Here is a 20,169-nt window from a genome sequence, read left to right on the forward strand (position 1 = left end):
CACTGCACTTTACTGGAGTACAACATCAGATTCTACTGTCTCAATTACACACAGAACTCACTGAAGGTGAGCAGCAGCACACACACACACACACACGTCTGGTTTACTATCTTTGTGTGGACTCTCCATAGGCATAATGGTTTTTATACTGTATAAACTGTATCCTTACACTAACCAGACCCCTAAACCTACCCATCACACACACACACACACACACACACACACTAACCTGACCTCTAAACCTACCCATCACACACACACACACACTAACCTGACCTCTAAACCTGCCCATCACACACTCACACTAACCCGACCTCTAAACCTACCCATCACACGCACGCACGCACGCACACACACACACACACACACACACACACACTAACCTGACCTCTAAACCTGCCCATCACACACACACACACACACACACACACACACACACACTAACCCGACCTCTAAACCTACCCATCACACACACACACGCACACTAACCCGACCTCTAAACCTACCCATCACACACACACACACACACACACTAACCCAACCTCTAAACCTACCCATCACACACACACACACACACACACACACTAACCCGACCCCTAAACCTACCCATCACACACACACACGCACACTAACCCGACCTCTAAACCTACCCATCACACACACACACACACACACACACACACACACACACTAACCCAACCTCTAAACCTACCCATCACACACACACACACACACACACTAACCCGACCCCTAAACCTACCCATCACACACACACACACACACACACTAACCTGACCTCTAAACCTACCCATCACACACACACACACACACTAACCCGACCCCTAAACCTGCCCATCACAGAAAACTTTATGAAGATTAACATTTTCAACAAAAAGCATGTTTCCTCATTTTAGGCCCACAGTGACACAAGTCCTCTTTAGTGTGTGTGCATTCAGGTTTAAGTCCCCACCGCGATAGAAAAACATGTACACACACAGACACACACACACAAATCCTCATATTAGAGTGATTTCTGAAGGATCATGTGACACTGAAGACTGGAGTAATGATGCTGAAAAAACAAACAGCTTTTTTACATTCTAATATTTCACAATATTAATGTTTTTTCTACATGTACAGGTACAGTTCGATTTTCAATACTACAAGTTGTTAGTTAATACTTTATGAACTTTAGTTCTGTTTGTCAACTAATGCATCCAACTTTATTGTGAAGTGTTAAAAGTAGTTTAAAGTAGTTTGCTACGTTTTGTTTGTAGAAGTGCAGCGTGACTAGTTCAATCATGAGCAGCCTTGGCAAACTGAAGTCTCGCAGTCGTGTGTGTGTGTGAGAGAGTGTGTGTGGGTGTTCGCAGCAGATGTAGTGTAGGTGTCAGCAGGCAAGCAACAACATCATCTGAATATAAACAATGATATGAATATAATTTCTCTTACCTCTCGACACATTAACCCACAGCACATTCTACTAATCGCAAACTATGAAAAACTCATTTAAAAAGTGTGAGTTGATGGCAGATGAATGCGTGTTTGTTCCTGCTGAGCGCTGACTGTGTGTGTGTGTGTGTGTGTGTGTGTGTGTGTGTGTGTGTCCGTCAGGAGGTGCTTCAGATGGAGAAACAGATGGGCGGGAAGCTTCTGGACGAGCCCAAGTCTCTGAACTTCAAGGACAGCACACACAACCTGCGCCTGTCGCTGCACGACGTCCCACACACACTCTGGAAGAGCAAACTCATCGCCAAATACCAGGTACACTCACAAAACTCACCAAACCAGTGGTGGACAGGTCATTTTTTGAAATATGTGTACTTTTTATTTTGGAAAACTTTTACTTTTACTTCACTACACTCAAAAGCATAATATCGTACTTTTTACTCCACTACACTGCATTAAAAAACACATCGATCCTCGTTATTTAGATCTGAAGACATCGCTGATTCATGAACGAGTTGATTCTTTCCAGCGAACCTGCTGAGATGATTCACAAATCACACTGAGCGATTCATCCGCGAATCAACGACTCACTGATTCGCTCAAGATAGATGGCGCGAAAATGAAATTACTAATGAATTTTCAAATGATATAAAACTCGTATGTTTGCATAGCGTTACTCTTAAAATAGTAAGGAATTTTGCCACATATTTGCACAAATTAAGTTTTTCTCCATTTTTAAAATACTATATAGTATATTATTGTGTTACTTTGCACACTTGAATCGTCAGTACTTTTGTATTTTTACTCAAGTAAACCAGAAAATGAGTACTTTTACTGTTTAAAGGATTTGTTTAGACAACAAAATTACAACAAATTGAAGTAAAAAAAACATATAGACCTATTTTAAAAAACTAATAAAAATGACAAAAACTCAAAATGATTAAAAACTGAGGTAAAATGTACAAAAAAAACCAAAAAAAACCAGAATTACTAAAACTAAGTATAAATAATATGAAAACAGTATATTTTAAAATAGAACTATATGTGAAAAACTATAGTTTTCTGTATAATAAAAACTAATACACTGTTGTGGGGCGACGGGGGACTAAATACACACACGTCTGTAGTGTTTATAATGTTAGTTTTGTTTTTCCCCCTCAACAATGCCACTTTGAGGCACTATGTGATCTTGAAACAGTGGTGTTTTTGGTCAGTGTTAACGGCCGTGTGTGTGTGTGTGTGTCAGGAGCTCTCCTTCCAGCAGGTGTGGAGTGGATCTCAGCGTAACCTGCACTGCAGCTTCACCCTGGAGCGCTTCAGCTCGTGCACGCTCTCGCTCTCCTGCAAGCTGTGTGTGAGACAGGTGGAGGGAGAAGGACAGATCTTCCAGCTCAACACCACCCTGGCTGAGGTCAGCCTCAGAAACACACTCTCTACATCTGATACACACTAAAAAACACAATCTGATTTGATTGACAGGCGATCTGACCAATCACAATCCGCCATCCGTGTCCAAGTTAGTAGATTAACGTTGGAGGATTTGAAAAGCTGAGTGTACTGACGTCTTTCCGCGGTTAAAGCAACATTCCTTCTGATGTTCATTCATGTTTATTTGATGCTATAAATGAACTAGAAGGAAGAGACGATCAGTCCGACACACTGTTTATTGTCTACATTTCTAGACTAAAAATGACCAAATTTGAAAGTTGAGACTCTTTCATATCTTTCTTTCTTTATTTATTTATAAAGCAATATTCCAACAACAATAAGTTGTACCAAAGTGCTGTACAAGCAATTCTAAAATAAAAAAAATAAATAAAAAATAAAACACAATAAAACAACAATAAAATCCACAATAAAATCCAGTAACTATTTCTGGGATATTTCATATCAAAAGTCCTGTCTGTCGGTGCGTTGTCAGTGTCCTCTTTGCTCAAGTGTGTGTTTCACTGCTTGAGAACATGTGGTGTGAGGGGGGGGCGTGGCTTGTCAGACATAGCAACAGTAACTAAAGGGGGCGGGTCTTTACGAACGGTCAATTACACTTCAAATAATTTTTTTCAGAAGGTTTGTCATTTTAGGTAGTTCTTATCACACTGATGTGTGTTCAAGTGTTCACCTTTCCAGTCAGCTTGTTTTTAGTTAGATGTTTGATGCTCTAAAACAGGATGTAATGTCATGATTGACAGCTGTGCTAGCGAATGAGCCTGCAGGAGAGGAGATGTGGGCGGGACCTTGATCGTAATTGTGATGATGAAATCGTTAGCAACTATTTCTGGGATATTTGGGCATCATCTTTATTCACGGTCTATGCTGTGAACGGACACGCTAGTCACGCTTATAAACGTCTGAAAGTCAGTCATTACATCACAAAACATCATCAAAGCATCGATTCCAAGACTCTGACAACTGTGTTGTTATCACTAACTAAAACCTTTACATTTTAGTGATTTACTAAACATTTGGTAATTTAGTACTAAAATTTTGTAATTTAACCTTTAAATAATTTGCTTTTTAATAATTCTATTTTATATTCCTGTTCTGCTCTGAATAGCTTTTAAAGGATTGTTGTGGAGCAGCGTTATTACAGTTAACTAGTGCTAATAAAAAAATGTAATTTTAAAATTTAATAAAAAAACTTTTGATTTTTAAATATATAAAAAATGTGAACAGCTATTTAGCAAGGCAACATTTCTCATTTTTACTTATTTCAAGTTGTAGTAATGTGTCAAAAAACAAAACAAACAAAAAAAATGTATATATATATATATATATGCATATTTACAAGAACTAATAAAAAAGACAAAATACACAAAGTTTTAGTAATTTTGTTGTATGTCATTTTTTAAATATGTCTATATTATACATATATTGCGGCTAGTTGTGGAGGAAAAAAAAACAGTGAAACATTTATAAAATTAAATATATGCATGTAGTACATTTTTAATATATAAAGGGTTCAACAAAATTCAGTTTTAAAGGCTGAATAAATGTTCTTAAAAAAATAACACCTGTTTTTCAGGACATGTATAATTTATATTTACATTTTTATTATTATAAGTTATTTGAAAATACAGTATTATTATTATATAATAATAGTCTTATTATATATATATTTTGGGTAACACTTTGACAGTGTTACATGTAAAAATAGTAAAGTATGCATAAATACATGCAACAAACCCCAAAACTATAGGGTTATGGTTTTAGGGTGTAAGTACATTAATTCATATTATCAGGTGTATAATTACACTGTAACAAAGACAAAAAGTATAACCATATTTTGAACATAAATTCTGGGTTCAACAAAACTTTGTCTTAAATGCTATTGATTATATATTTATGAATGCAATATTAATTATACATTTATTAGAAGTATTTATGCATTTCCCCCCATTTTTTTAAATGCAAGATCTGAAAGCTTTTGTCCGAGGAGGAAGTATGTTGTGTCTGAATCTTATGGTGTGTGTGTGTGTGTGTGTGCAGGACACTCAGTGCATCGACACGTCTCTCCTGGATCCGGCCAGTAACATCACGACACTGGTGGGTCCGAACGCCTTCAGGATCCCACTGTCGATCCGGCAGAAGCTGTGTGGGAGTCTGGACGCTCCGCAGACCCGAGGCAACGACTGGAGGATGCTGGCGCACAAACTACACCTGGACAGGTCAGAGTCAGGCACAACTGGAGAAACACATATATATATATATATATGACCCTGGATCACAACACCAGTCACGAGTCGCACGGGTATATCTGTGGCAATAGCCAACAATACATTGTGTCAATTTTTCTTTTATGCCAAAAATCATGAGGATATTAAGTAAAGATCATGTTCCATGAAGATATTTAGTAAATTTGCTACCGTAAATATAAAACATGTATTTCTGTGAGTGAATGCAGCACAATCATGAACATGCACAACTTTAAAGGAGATTTTCTCAATGTTTAGATTTTTCTCACCCTCAGATTCCAGATCTTCAATAGTTGTATCTCAGACAAATATTGTCCTATCCTAACAAACCATACATCAATTTAAAAGAATGGACCCATGTGACTGGTCTTGTGGTCCAGGGTCACATATATCTGCGCACAAACTACACCTGGACAGGTCTGAGTCACATGACTACTACACTTCAACTTGAAAATATATTAAATACACACATATATATATATATTCTCATATAAGAGTATACATTACACTGAATTAGACTTTATAAATGTTAATTTAAAAGCAGTAAAAGTTGCAAAATTGCATTTTCTCCTAGAAACTCCCATTATTTTCCTGTTATGTCTGTAAAGCTGCTTTGAAACACTGTAGTGTAAACAGTGCTATAGAAATAAAGGTGACTTGAGTTATGTAATGAACACTAGGTGGAGCTCTAGTCACATGTTTTCCTAGTTTGGGTTCCCTGAAGTTACACCAGGTTGTTGAAAACGTTTTACCTTGAGTTCTGTCTTTATAAAAATCAACACATTAATATGATTCTTCTCTCCTCCGCAATTAAATGCAATGTTATTTATGTATTGTGATTATCTGCTGCTATGACTGTGATTCAATGCATCACTGATACAAATATAGATTTTCAAGGTTTTTATTTTCATTTTAGTTGTTATTTTCAATAGCTTTAATGTAATTTTTCAGTTTGTTTTGTTGGTTTAACGATTACTACTTTTTTTTTTACATTTTGTTTTAATAATGACATGTTATTCTGTCATTTGTAATTATTATTTTTTTTTTTTTATCAGCAAAAGTTCCACCTGCCTAAATGAAATGTAAAGTTTTTGTTCAAACTTTAGAGCACATTTACAGTTTCTCACAGTGTAATAATGTTATTAACAAACACAAATCAGTCTTCCTCCTGCTGATGACCAGTGTGTGTGTGTGTGTGCGCGCGCAGGTATCTGAACTACTTCGCCACCAAGTCGAGTCCGACCGGCGTGATCCTGGACCTGTGGGAAGCTCAACACTTTCCCGACGGGAACCTGAACCGCCTGGCCGCCGTTCTGGAGGAGATGGGCCGTCACGAGAACATCGTTTCCATGGCAACTGAGCACTGACATCACCGGGGCGACGGCAGACCTGCTCCAAAACACGTTCAATCCGCAAAAACAAGGTGACACCCCGAGGGAAGAGTCTGTACGATTCCTGGTACAGTTTGCTTTTCTATTCGTCGAATCAGTTTCTTAGGAAACGCGACTTCTGCTGTCCAAATACTGGACCTCGGCCCTCCCCGGCACGTCACATGACCAGAACCGGGACACGTCACATGACCGGGACACGGGAGCGGCTCGCAGGCGATTAAAACACGTGTGTTGGAAAATGCCTTTATTTATACGTTCCTTTCATATCCGTTTTGTTTTTGGTCTCATTGCGCCATCCAGTGGCCAGAGCTTGTAACGACACGTCCAGCCTCCTGTGTATATACAGCAAACTGTAAAGCTTAACAGTGTTACTATGATTATTATTACTTTTCATTTTATTATTAATTGCGTTTTGTTGCATAGTGATCTGTATGTAATCGAAATTTAGAGAAAGACAAACTAGTGACTAAACTCTTTCAACTGTGCGGTTCAGTCCTGGATGTTCAACGCCTTTCAGCAACACACACACACACACACGTCGTCACTCATACGTTCAGCGTAATCACGGCGTGGGTTTCATTACGGCATGTGAATCGCTGTGACTTCACCGGATCGAGGACGTTCACTGATGGATGCATGCGAGAGAGAGAGCTGCAGTCTACATAACTGTACAAACTAAACTAATAGCCATTGAGTGTGTTTGTGATTCCCAGCGTCCACCTTCAGTTGTCCAGATTTATAAAGCTGTCTATGCAAATTCTGCATCCTTTATCAAACTAACTATACATGCTAGCAGTCGCTTTCCATAGTTATCAATCAATCATGCGATTATTATATTTATAGTGAGGATGTTACTTATTCTTTTATGGCACGTTCATGATGTAATTTGCGAAAGCTTGCATCTCCTCTGTGAAGTTTCTGTACAAAATGTAAGAAAGAATTTTTAAACAAGTAATAAATTATATTTATATGCAACACTGAATTCAGATGAGTCTTGGTGTTTTTTGTGTGTGTGTGTGTTTTTATGTGATGTTTTATTTATATAGTGCTTCACAATATGAACACGCGGCTTTACAGGAAATAAAAGGTGAAGATATGGCCAAGGGTCAGTATAAATCTTGGATCTTTAAATGTGTTCATTTGTCAGACCATGAAAAAAAAGATGCAATATATATGTTTTTTTTATATGGTTCATAGTTTGATGATTACAGTCCAGGTCGGGTGAATTCATTCGGTGTGTTCACGCCGTGTCAAATAGGAGATTCTGTTAAAAAGTGTCTCTTAAACTCGTAATTACAACTTGTAAACTAGGAATTTTCTGAGAGCTCCGACTTGTACCACCTGACCACTGCAGATTAATTTGTGTTGACAGAATTACGTTTCCATGACAAGAGCGTCACAGGTTGTCATCTCAAAATGATGAGTGCGTCATGATGTGAACTCGGGCTGGGACGATACACCCATCTCCCGATTCGATATTGCAATATATTGCAATTTTTTTAACTCTAGACCATCGGGAAAAGTTAATCATACACTTATACAGACTGTACATGATGTATAAGATGAGTCATATTTACAAAAACAATTCATATGTTTCTGCCTTATTTCAGAAGCATCATACAGTACTACATTCTCTTTAATAAATGATTCAATAAATACTTTTGTCACTTTATCAAAATGCGTTATTTTAAGTGCCACGTTTCCATCAAAAGCTGATTTACTCTATTTTGATCACTATCGTAGACATCAGTGTTTATATTTGAACTTTAAACTTTTATCCCAGTACTTCTATGATGATTTGAACTATTGCATCACAGAAATAATGAAACTATGAGGTTGAAAAGACTGTTTGTGAAGCAGTTTCATGACGACTCTCTCCGGGTCAGCGGCAACACAGATCTGAATGTTGCGATATGATTTTGTCAAAGGTTTAATAGACAGAGCTGCACGATTAATTTTTAATAAAGACTGATCTCGAGTCAAACACACACGTGAACTTTCCATTTCGTCTATGTCTTATCTCTCTCTCAGTAGCGTGAGGGCTTTCAGTGCGTTCAGTCTCACGTCTCCTCCACACGAACACTTGTGATGTCACGTCACTAAACACTCATAACGACACACTTCATCCTCTGTTGGAACGAAAGTGGCTAACTTCTGTCAACCTCGTCTACAAGCAAGGACAAAAATAAAGCAATTGAATGTGAATTAATATCGATTCTGGAATTAAAAAATAATAATTGGGATAGCTAGGTGAATCTATTTTTAATCCCAGCCCTAGTGTGAACGCAGCAAATGTTACTGGAGTTGAGATATAGTTGTAACTGAAGTCCAAGTTGGGAAAAGGCGGATAAAGCCGATTCAGATTTTTAGGATGCATTTTAAGAATATTTACTAGGGATACACAGATGAGAACCCGATAATTCTTTATATTTGAAAGCCGATAACTGATTATATTGATCGATAAATCTAAATCCAAACTGAAATACTTTGAGAGCCTGATTACAAAAACTAAAGTCTCATCATTAAAAGCCGCGTCCCAAACACTTCAACATACATCAAACATATGTGTACAGTAGGGTGGTCCTTATTTTTAAAGTCTCCAATTGTCATGCTCTTAACCCTTCAAATTGTTCCTTTATATAAGAAAATACAGCATGCCAATTTTTATGGCAGTAACATAATAATTACTGGTAGCTCAATAGCTTTAAACTTTCTGAGATTTTGATGATTTTCGTAAAAACAGATCATTTGATTTGGTATTGTACCTGGCTAGTAAAATTCCAAAAAAATCTCCATAAAAGCATCTAATGCACCATATATTCCTAAATATGTATTTTAGATACATATCTCAGTTTACTTACTGTAGAAACTAAATCCAAATGAATCCATCCATGACCCGGTTTAGCAGATTTACCTTTCCTGGTGGAATCAATCCATATTTCTATTGATGATCACCTTGGTTATTGTTTGGGTTTAGAGCACATTTTTTGGTTTAAAAAATGACATTACGTTCCTTGAAATTGACCCGGAACTTTGGCCGAATCAAGCAGATTATCAGGAGGCACAGGCAACCATGCAATGAAAGTAGTCACTGATCCCGCCGAGAGAGGAGTGGCTCTGATTCAAGAATACAGTGGCCTAACCCTAACCCTAATCTCACACACTCTGAAGAACAATTGCAGTTTCTCCTTCATGTGGTGGAAGATCACCGGCGGATCTATCCAGACACTGGCTGCTGAGCATCAGAAATGAGGGATCGTTGAAAACCTTGTGCTTTTTTGAGATTGTTGTCATTGTTGTCATGTCAGTGTTGCTCTGATTTCAATAAAATGTAGTTCATTTGCAGCAACTTTTAATATTACTTGCATATCACAATAACGCCACACAGCTTAACATAGGCAATCTTCCACATGATTGAGCTACCTCTAAATATCTTTTTTTTTTTTTGTCAACATTTTTGCATATTTCTAATTTTGAAGTTAAAAGGAACAGTTTAAAGGAGAACTCCGGTCAATTTTAACATTGAGCTCATTTTTTTGTACATTTGGAGTGCTGTCAATACAGAGAACAACGACAGAAATCTGTGTTGCCTACACCGTGTTATCCTCTTTTTAAAATTTGCACCCTGTTGACTTCAATGGGGCAAGTTTTAAACCTGCTTTTAGCCTCTTAACATCCTTGATGTGTCATTACAAGTGCACAGCCATGTTGAGTGATTCCTTCTGAGTGAACACGAGTGAGTCTGACTGCAGTAGATGTGAAAGATATGAATAAAAATGATGTTAATTCAGCCAGCGCTCATACCTGTATTTACTTCCTGTTTTCGGTCGAAGTCCACAGTAGTCGATTGTCGAGTTCACGCGCATGATCGTACGTACTAAACCTATGCGCGTGAACTCGACAATCGATTACTGTGGGCTTCGACCGAAAACAGGAAGTAAATACAGGTATGTGCGCTGCCTTAAATAACATAATTTTTATTCCTATCTTTCACATCTACTGCAGTCAGATTCACCGTGTTCACTCTGAAGGAATCACTCACATGACCTGTGCACTTGTAATGACACATCAAGGATGTTAAGAGGCTAAAAGCAGGTTTAAAACTTGCCCCATTGAAGTCAACAGGGTGCAAATTTTAAAAAGAGGATAACACGGTGTAGGCAACACCAATTTTTGTCGTTGTTCTCTGTACTGACAGCACTCCAAATTTACAAAAAAATGAGCTCAATGTTAAAATTGACCGGAGTTCTCCTTTAAGACACTAACATTTTGCAAAAAAAAAAAAAATTGGACTTGATAAGGACCACCCTAGTGTACAGTGGCCTAGTTTGAACCAGTTAAGATTCCTTACATTTTAATATTCATTTTACACTCCTATGGCCAACTTTCTTTATTAAAAAAAATAACACTTTATAATAAGGTTTCATGTTGTTATCATTAGTGTGATATGATGTGATCATTTTTAATGTTATCATTATAGGCCCGTTAAGAAAATTTGTTAAGATATTTTAAAAGCAATAAATAATGGATTTCCTTCAGATGCGCAACCGTTCAACATGATGGTTTTGAATTGCTTTTTAATATGATTGAAATCACTTCAAAAGAGCAAAATACAGTAACGTGCAGCGCAAGTCTGTCATATCGGCTACAGAAAATTATAATAAAAAAACATTGTAAGTGTGTGTTTGGGACGTGGCTTTTAATGGGGAGGCTTTTGTAATCAGGCTCTCAAAAATTATATCAAAATTTGAGATTTAGCGGCCAAAAATTCAGTCATAATTATGTCGGTGCATCCCTAGTTCACATGAACTAACAATGAATGAACAATACATCTACAGCATTTATTAATCTTAGTTAATCTCAACATCTGTTAACATTAGATAATGTTGACACTGTGAACTAATATCAACACAAATGTTTTATTAACTAACATTCACAAAGGTTATTGCTCTGTTCATGCATTAACAAATGAGAGCTTTTTGAAATTTACCAACCAAAAATGTGAAATAAATAAATAAAATACCTAAATAATGCCATTATCATTGAACAACATTACTTAAGCTACATATAAACAAAACAAAACGCATGTGCCGTGGATAAATGATGGAATAGCCTCTGCACAGACAATAAGGAAATTATTTTTATTTATTTTAATTTTTTTTATGACTCTAAAATAGATTTTTTTATATTCCAGAATCGATATTAATTAAAATTCAATTGCTTTATTTTTGTCCTTGCTTGTAGATGAGGTTGACAGAAGTTCCAACAGAGGATGAAGTGTGTCATCTATGAGTGTTGAGTGACGTAATATAAGTGTTCGCGTGGAGGAGACGTGAGACTGAACGCACTGAAAGCCCTCGCTAGTCACGCTACTCGTATGCTGAGAGAGAGAGAAGACAATTCATCTTTAAAAGACTGATCTCGATTCAAACACACACACACACGCCATCTTTCAATTCGTCCGTCTATTAAACTTTTGACAAAATCATATCGCAACATTCACATCTGTGTTGGCGCTGACCCGGAGAGAGTCATCATGAAACTGCTTCACAAACAGTCTTTTCACCCTCATAGTTTCATTATTTCTGTGATGCAATAGTTCAAATGATCATAGAAGTGCTTAAGGCGAGACACGGCAGGCAAAAACACTGATTTTCATGCAGTGGTCAGTTTTGAGATTTTGGGCTAGTTTACTCCTTCAATATGTGTTCTTTCAAGCTGCTATAAAGAAAACGTTGAAAATATACATTAAGATGTTTATTTTATTACATTTTGTTTACTTGCGGCAGTAAGTTTCTCCCGAATTTACCAAGAGGTTAGCATTCCTGAGATCCGTCTGTTCACTGAAGTCTGTCATGACCGGTGTTGGTGTAAAGCTCTGAGTCTCCTGCACAACGCTATGTAACCCAAATATGGGCATTTCCTTTCTATCAGTAACCAATCGCGAATGTCCAAAGGGGGATTTAAAGCTAAAGACGATTTCTCATTTAGAGCTATTTAACTCTTTAAATGCCGTTTTCTCAAAATGAGTTTTTGTCATTCTCCAGTACAGAGATCTCAGTTTATGTACACCAAACTCTCCAGTTATACACTTAGCAGTATTCTGAAGATATTTTCAGTGGGATTTGTTAATAAATCATTCCGGCCTGATTTATGTGACATTTTAATCAAAGAAATATGGCGAAAATCATTTTTTTAAGTCTATGGACAGTTTATTTTGATTTCCTAGGTAATTAAAGCATATATCCTGAAATCCCTCTGAAATTTTTTCTTCACCTTGTGTGTAAACAAAATGAAAAAAGAATTTTGCACCTGGCTTTATCAAATGTTCAGATCTATCTATCGAAAATATAAGCAAAATCGTGCATATTTAATGAGATAATGCCTAATTTGCATAATTAAACATACAAATTTCTAAAACTTGTAATACATTTTTTTTATATACTTGTGTAAGTAATCAACTGAGGAAGTTTCATGGTGATATCTATTATTTAAAAATTTTACCCTACTCACCTGTAGTGTATCGCCTTAAAAGATAAAAAAGTTTAAAGTTCAAATATGAACACTGATGTCTACGATGGGGATCAAAATCAGCTTTTGATAGAAACTTGGTGCTTAAAATAACGCATTTATCGATGACATTGTTTCAAGTGACTTAAAAAATGTATTTGTAATTGAATCATTTATTCAAGAGAATGTAGTATTGTATGATGCTCCCTATGGTATAACTGTGAAAACAGAAAAATGTGCCATTGGCAGGGAAGAGTTTTCTAATAAAAGACCATAACAAAAGAGAAAAAAACATGTTTCGCTCACTGCTCTTGACTGAATAACTTAAATAAGGGTTCATCTATATTTATGCAGTGTTATTTGATTCCTATTTCTGCACCTGACATGAAACCTACATGAAAAACCTGAAACGAATTTGTATTTTATTACTGACAGTCTTTAAAAAATATAAACAATGTATGTGAGTTAGGCTGGTAGTTTTTGAAGACATATCCTTATTTATTAAGGTTACATGGATCAAAAACAACAACAAAAAATAACTAGGCCTATTTAATTTCATTGATTACTTACTATACTTTTTTGTGGTCGGTCCAGTGAAAATATTGGCAGGGCAAATAAAAATTTTAATAGAAAAAAATCTTTAGTGTTGAGCCCTGCAGGTACAGACATTAAATAATCAAAATTAAAGTATTCATTGTATAAATAAAATATAACTTATATAATTAATACACTTTATCTTTGTTAAAGCTACAAATGGGAGTTTCTCCTTTGTTGTTTGATTAACATTGGTGACAAACAGCTTCTGGTACATTAGGCTGCTGTCCCTTTAAGACGAAATGCACGGATCCAATATAATGATATGCAGCGTTTTCTTTCTCAATTGTTTAAAGACTGTTTTTATGAGGATACTTGACGAGACGGGCATTTTGACTTCATTTTACATGCACGTGTCGATTTAAGCACAAAGGGAAGAGAAAAAGAACTGAATGCGCCTGATATTTAAACTGACAGGACTGAGAGAAAACATGCAAATGACTTGATGCTACATTAGCATGCTAATTTCACTGAGACACGAGGTACAACGATAACTACTCAACAAAGTTTCATATAAACCCATCCAACGCATTGTACATTTGTTGATACCACCCACAAACGTTTACATTTGAAGAACTCATATTAAACACACTTTTATCCCTATTTTTAGACACAATAAACAATTGAGAGGAGAAGCGCGCGCTTACCTGCAGCAGTGTCGGCCATTTTCTGATGAACTACGGTGCGCGATCATGGACAAAATAACGTCTGCAATACACTGTCCATTAGGGGGCACTAAAACTCCATTTTATTTAGTTTAACCTCTAATTTCGTGTAATTTACCACCATGAATATTATTTTTAACTCTTGAAATCCAAGTCGGGTGAATTTATCAGTGGTGTTATTATGTATCATGTTGTAAAAATCTACATTGTTACTAAAGTTTAAGAAATAGTTATAATTCAAGCAAATATTTTGCTGCATATAAGAAAAAAACATGAAATCAGATTTGAATTCACTTTATTAAAGGAGGGGAATGTTAAACACGTACATTTATTTTTCACTCCATTTACACAGAACTATCAAATATTAAACTTTTACATGTGTGTTAAATAAGGCACAAGTCAACATAAAAACAAAACATCCTGTACAAACGTTCACGTGATGAAAGAAAACATTTTTCCGTAACTCATGACATTCAATATTTACATTCATATTTTACAAGGACGTAATTGAGCGATGAAACGACTGGACGGTAAAACCTGGTGCTGGACTTTTTGTCTTCTGGAGAATATGGTGAAAGTGTTTCATGTTCAATGTCGGACGCTGTTCAGGGTGAAAGTTTGAAAATGCATTTTTACGGAATCATTTGGGGTTTTTTGCCGTCATAAAAAGGCCTTCATGAATATTTAAAGACTGAGATACAGATGTAGTGTGTTTCTGGTTGATTGTGTTGGATGGTCAGTGAGTTTATCTGAAGGATTGTCCACTCGTCTGCGGGAGCTTTCACAGAAAGCAGGATAAATCCCCTCATCCAGCGTCTCCTCAGACTCTCAGTGTCACAGTTTAATGTCCTGAGACTCGGACATCTTGGCGAGCGTCTTCTTCACGCGCAGGGCGGTCAGACGGGACGCCGGATTGTGAGCCCAACACTCGGTCATCAGTTTACCCATCAGCCTCAGACACTGGACACACACACACATGGCAAGATTAGTGATACAGTGCTTTATACAACAGAATTTGTTTTGAAATGATTGAGGTAGACAATAAGTGTACTTTCAAACTAAAATAGTCATTATGAAGGCCTGTGTTTGTATTTTAGAGTTTCGCAGTTGGAAAACTGTTGCTGATTGATTCCAGCAATTTTGCAGGAAAGTTAACCTTTTTTTTTTTAATTGGAATATTGCTATTTATTATAAACGATTTATCGGTGCACATCATTATTGTGTTGAATTCATGTTCCTGGTAATCTTGAATCAGAATAACTTCCTCTTGCAGGATCTCTTCTCTTCTCTGATGATGTGGGCGGGGCAACATGTCACTCACATGAGATCAGCCAATAGCAAACCACAACCATCAACCACAACCCCGCCCTACATTGTAATCAAACCTTCAAGTAATCAATTAAAAGTTGACTAAACCAAAAAAAAAAAAAAGGATAGGTTGAGTAAATATAATAAAAATTAAAAAGGACATTTGACACAAATGAAAAATAGCTAGAAAAACACTAATTTGGAATTGGCTTAGAAAGAAGTTTAATGCATTTGTAAGCCTACTAAGGTAAGATCAGTTAATTGACCCTTCGCTAAGCCCCGCCCTCCTGGCACGTCTATTACAGTATGTATGCACCGGTGTCAGACATTCCTAAGGAGATAATTAGTAATTTTTGGCGAACAGGTGAAATATCTGAGAGAGCAAGACAAAAGGGACTGCAGTATGCATTCGAGGGATACATCCACGACAACCGATTAGAGAATAATTTAATCAAAATTGAAGCTAAAGCCTATAGGTCCCAGCGCAAGCAGCAGCGCCTCATTCGCTGACCATTCAAATGGGAAACACACAGATTGAGGAACAGCTATGTGCATGCACAGCAGGGTGAGTGAAATTAGAAAAAAATTTAACAGCTTGTGGAATAAATCTTGTGGAATAAACACAAGACATTAGCCTGACCACTTTGCAATGATAACATTCTCCCGCTTATATTTTTAGCGCGCCAGGCTTCTGCTCACACGTCGTGGAGCAAACGTAAGTGTTTTTGTTAATCCTGTCGACATTTTGTGAATGGGGTCTCCCACACTGCTTGATCCACGCCCGGTATTTCTCCCCTTGGGTTTTAGGTTTCGGGAAGGGAAAAAATTCCACCCCCCCGTCCAAACTTTTAGGATACCGGGTATCAGATTTGCACAATCCATACGCACAACACTTCGGCATGTTTCCCTTGCTCGAAAGCTTGCCAGACCTCCCGCGCCTAGTTACGGTTGCTAAGCCACGATTGGCCTGTGGCGGGAGAAGTCCAAGTCAGAATAAGTCCAAGTCGGGTAAATCCAAGTTGGTATAACTCCAAGTCAGTATAAGTCCAAGTCGGGTGAAGTCCAAGTCGGGTGAAGTCCAAGTCGGTATAAGTCCAAGTTGGGATAAGTCCAAGTCAGAATAAGTCCAAGTCGGGTGAAGTCCAAGTCGGTATAAGTCCAAGTCGGTATAAGTCCAAGTCGGGAAGTCCAAGTAGGGTAAATCCAAGTTGGTATAAATCCAAGTCGGGTAAAGTCCAAGTCGGTATAAGTCCAAGTCGGGTAAGGCATGTAGGAGATTAAGTGTGACAGGTTTATCAGCAAAGTTTTGATCATGTTGTTAATTTAGAGGGTTAAGAAGGGAAACTTTGTACCTCATCGCTGCTCCAGCGGTTTGCAAACGAGGGTCTCTGTCTCTTGATACACACCACCTCCCTCATGTCCTCGTAGGACGGGTCTGTCGGCACCAGATCATGATACGGCAGCTGATATTCCTCCACAATCCCTGCAGGACAACATCAACCATGAGGATGAGGATTAAAAACATGTGTTGGAATAGCAACATTTGAGATGAAATCAAAATAAATGTTCCTACTGAGCACCTACTGTGTCATGAATGAGTCTTACAGATACATTAATCAAAGGAAGCAAATATCCTGTTCATGATAAAAACATCATAACTTGCTCCGCCTCTAAAATGACATTCCATTTCTGCTGACCAATCACAGCACAGCTCAACTCGGTTGCGATTTCAAAATCGCGATAAGCCAAATCGGTTTAAGTGCGATTTCATGTAAATTGCGATTAATCATGCAGCCATGTGTGTGTGTGTGTGTGTGTGTGTGTGTGTGTGTGTGTGTGTGTGTGTGCGTGTGCTGAACTCACCCCCGGACACACATCTCCTGGCCATCTCCCACAGGATCAGGCCGAAGCTGTACATGTCGGCCATGATGTAGGACTGGAAATGGCATCGGTTCAAGCTCTCGTCCAGGACCTCAGGAGGCATGTAGCGTTTGGTGCCGACCCGTGTGTTGGGCGGGATGTCCACTTCATTAGTGTCACTGAGAACAAGTCAAAACCAGCCAGTTAAACGTCTAACACCGTCAGTCTGACGGCTCCTGCACAATACAACTGTGTTTGATATGCAACATATTTAACTGCGGCTACATCAGTGTTGACAACCATGAGGTTACAATTTGTTTTTGTTTATTTTGCCATATGTAATTAATATATATATATATATATATATATATATATATATATATATATATATATATATATATATATATATATATAAATAAAAAAATAGTACTCTCTCTCCCTATATATATCTATATACACAATATAAGTATACGTGAGGGTTTTTTATTTTAAATGTTTTTTTAGACAAAAATTAGATTTATGTGAGTAAGTTTAGAAGTATCAGTTATCAACCATAACTTAATAATAATAATAATAATAATAATAATAATATATATATATATATATATATATATATATATATATATATAATAATGTCAAATTAAAAAATATATATTGTACACATTACATTACTTGTATATTTGAGAAAACATAAATTTTTCATAATTTACTTTTACATAGTTTCATATAACTTACAAATACAATCATGACACGAAAATGATAACTGATAAGATGGTTGATATACATATTTGTCTAAAGCAAATAAAACAATGTAACAAAATAAAACAAAATAAATAATACAACAATCACATATGCTTATAGATTTTATATATATACAGTATATATATATATGAAAAAATCCTTTAACCATTCTTTAATTTAAATGTTCCACTGATAACTGATATGATGGGTGATATAAATCTAGTAAGACAGATGTATTGTGTGCGTCACCTGATGAATTTGACGGCGAGCCCCAGGTCAGCGATGCAGCACGTGCCGTTCTTCTTCACCAGGATGTTTTTGCTCTTCAGGTCTCGGTGAGCGATGGCCGGCTTGCCCTGCGTGCCGAAGATCTCGGTGTGAAGGTGGCAGAGGCCCGAGACTGCCGAGTACGCCAAACGCAGAAGAGCTTTGGTGTCCAGCGTGGTGGATTTGAGGTAGTCGTACAGCGAGCCGTTCTCGTGATAGTCTGTGATCAGATACAGCTGCGTCCACGAGCCCGTGCCTTTTATATCAGCCGCGATGAATCCTGACGGGAATTTTGGTAAATATTGAATTTAATTTCCGTTAACGGTTATTTTATTCCATGCAACAAAAGTGGATTTTCTGTATATTTGATATAAATGCTAAAAATTCGAATAAATCAGTACAATAAAACAAGATTGTTGCGAACAATAACACAAATCAAATCAAAATTTGAAAAGTATTGATTTCTTTCGCCCCAAAAAAAAAAAAAAAAAATTCTTACTGACCCCAAACTTTTCACCGGTAGTGTATAATGTTACAAAAGCTTTCCATTTCAGATAAATGCTGTTCTTTTGAACTTTCTATTCATCATAGCATCATGAAATAAAAATGTAAAAAACTGTTTTCAACATTGATAACAATCATAAATGTTTCTTGATCATCATATTAGAGTGATTTCTGAAGGATCATGTGACACTGAAGACTGGAGTAATGATGCTGAAAATTCAGCTTTGATCACAGGAATAAATTACACTTTACTAGATATTCACATAGAAAACAGCTGTTTTAAATTGTAATAATATTTCACAATATGACTGTTTTTGTTTGTATTTTTAATCAAATAAATGCAGCTTTGGTAAGCAGAAGATACTTCTTTTAAAAACATTAAAAATCTTACCGATCTAAAACTTTTGACCGGTAGTGTATATATATATGTGATGTGATGTGATGTGTCGTACCCAGTATGTTCTCGTGTCTCATCAGGACGGTCTGGTAGATCTCGGTCTCCCTGAACCAGCTGGCCTCTTCTGTGGTGAAGAAGACCTTGACAGCGACTCGTTCGCCCCTCCATCGGCCCATCCACACCTCTCCGTACCGGCCCTTCCCGATCTGCTTCACCATCTGGATCTGCTTGGCGATGGTTCGCTGCACCTGTGACCAGATCACGGGGAGAAACACGTTAACAGAAGACAAAAAGACATGGGGTCCTATTTTAACGATCTAAGCTCATGGTCTAAAGCAAGTGCACTTATGGTGTGTCCGAATCCACGTTTGCTAGTTTAACGAAGAGAAAAATGGTCGGTGCTCCCGGTACATGGTCTAGGGTTGTAGGTCACATTAGGTGTAGGTCCAGTAGGTGGCAGTAAATGTCTAAATGAGTGAGTCATTGAGTCATTCATTCGATTCGTTCAAACAGCTGATTCATTCTGGAATTTGTAGTTCCTCCTCCAAAGCACAATGGATTGTGGGTAATATTAGCTGTTATATTGAGCACAGATCCACACTTCGAAAATCCAGCGGAAATAGTAGATCATCCGAGGACTTCTGCAATGCTCTTTTCAACATACTATGCTTTGGGACACACTTATTCTAGTCTCACACACTGTTTAGGATAGACAGTGTGAACATTGAGACGCAGGGTCTCTTTATGAATCATTAGTTCACCGATTGCTTCGTTCAAAATTCAGAAACGAA

At 37.2% G+C, this 20,169-nt stretch overlaps 2 protein-coding genes across 12 annotated transcripts in view; one reads left to right on the forward strand and one right to left on the reverse strand.

Annotated features, from left to right (window-relative positions):
- unc5cb (unc-5 netrin receptor Cb) overlaps nucleotides 1–7,512 on the forward strand; it is a 218,704-nt gene extending 211,192 nt beyond the window's left edge. The window contains exons 14-17 of the mRNA XM_079860665.1: nucleotides 1,615–1,764; nucleotides 2,696–2,860; nucleotides 4,936–5,114; nucleotides 6,349–7,512. Coding sequence (XP_079716791.1) covers nucleotides 1,615–1,764; nucleotides 2,696–2,860; nucleotides 4,936–5,114; nucleotides 6,349–6,508 — 654 coding nt within the window. The 3' untranslated portion in view covers nucleotides 6,509–7,512. The remainder of the gene's footprint in view (nucleotides 1–1,614; nucleotides 1,765–2,695; nucleotides 2,861–4,935; nucleotides 5,115–6,348) is intronic.
- Nucleotides 7,513–14,580: 7,068 nt separating this feature from the next.
- bmpr1bb (bone morphogenetic protein receptor, type IBb) overlaps nucleotides 14,581–20,169 on the reverse strand; it is a 283,072-nt gene continuing 277,483 nt past the window's right edge. For all 11 annotated transcript variants that reach the window (XM_079860692.1, XM_079860683.1, XM_079860687.1 and 8 more), the window contains 5 exons: nucleotides 19,434–19,626; nucleotides 18,460–18,757; nucleotides 17,473–17,648; nucleotides 16,962–17,092; nucleotides 14,581–15,261 (listed from right to left, as the gene is read on the reverse strand). In XM_079860692.1, coding sequence (XP_079716818.1) covers nucleotides 15,136–15,261; nucleotides 16,962–17,092; nucleotides 17,473–17,648; nucleotides 18,460–18,757; nucleotides 19,434–19,626 — 924 coding nt within the window. In that variant the 3' untranslated portion in view covers nucleotides 14,581–15,135. The remainder of the gene's footprint in view (nucleotides 15,262–16,961; nucleotides 17,093–17,472; nucleotides 17,649–18,459; nucleotides 18,758–19,433; nucleotides 19,627–20,169) is intronic.

This window comes from Squalius cephalus (assembly GCF_949319135.1).
Source record: "Squalius cephalus genome assembly, chromosome: 24".
Classification (NCBI taxonomy): domain Eukaryota; kingdom Metazoa; phylum Chordata; class Actinopteri; order Cypriniformes; family Leuciscidae; genus Squalius; species Squalius cephalus.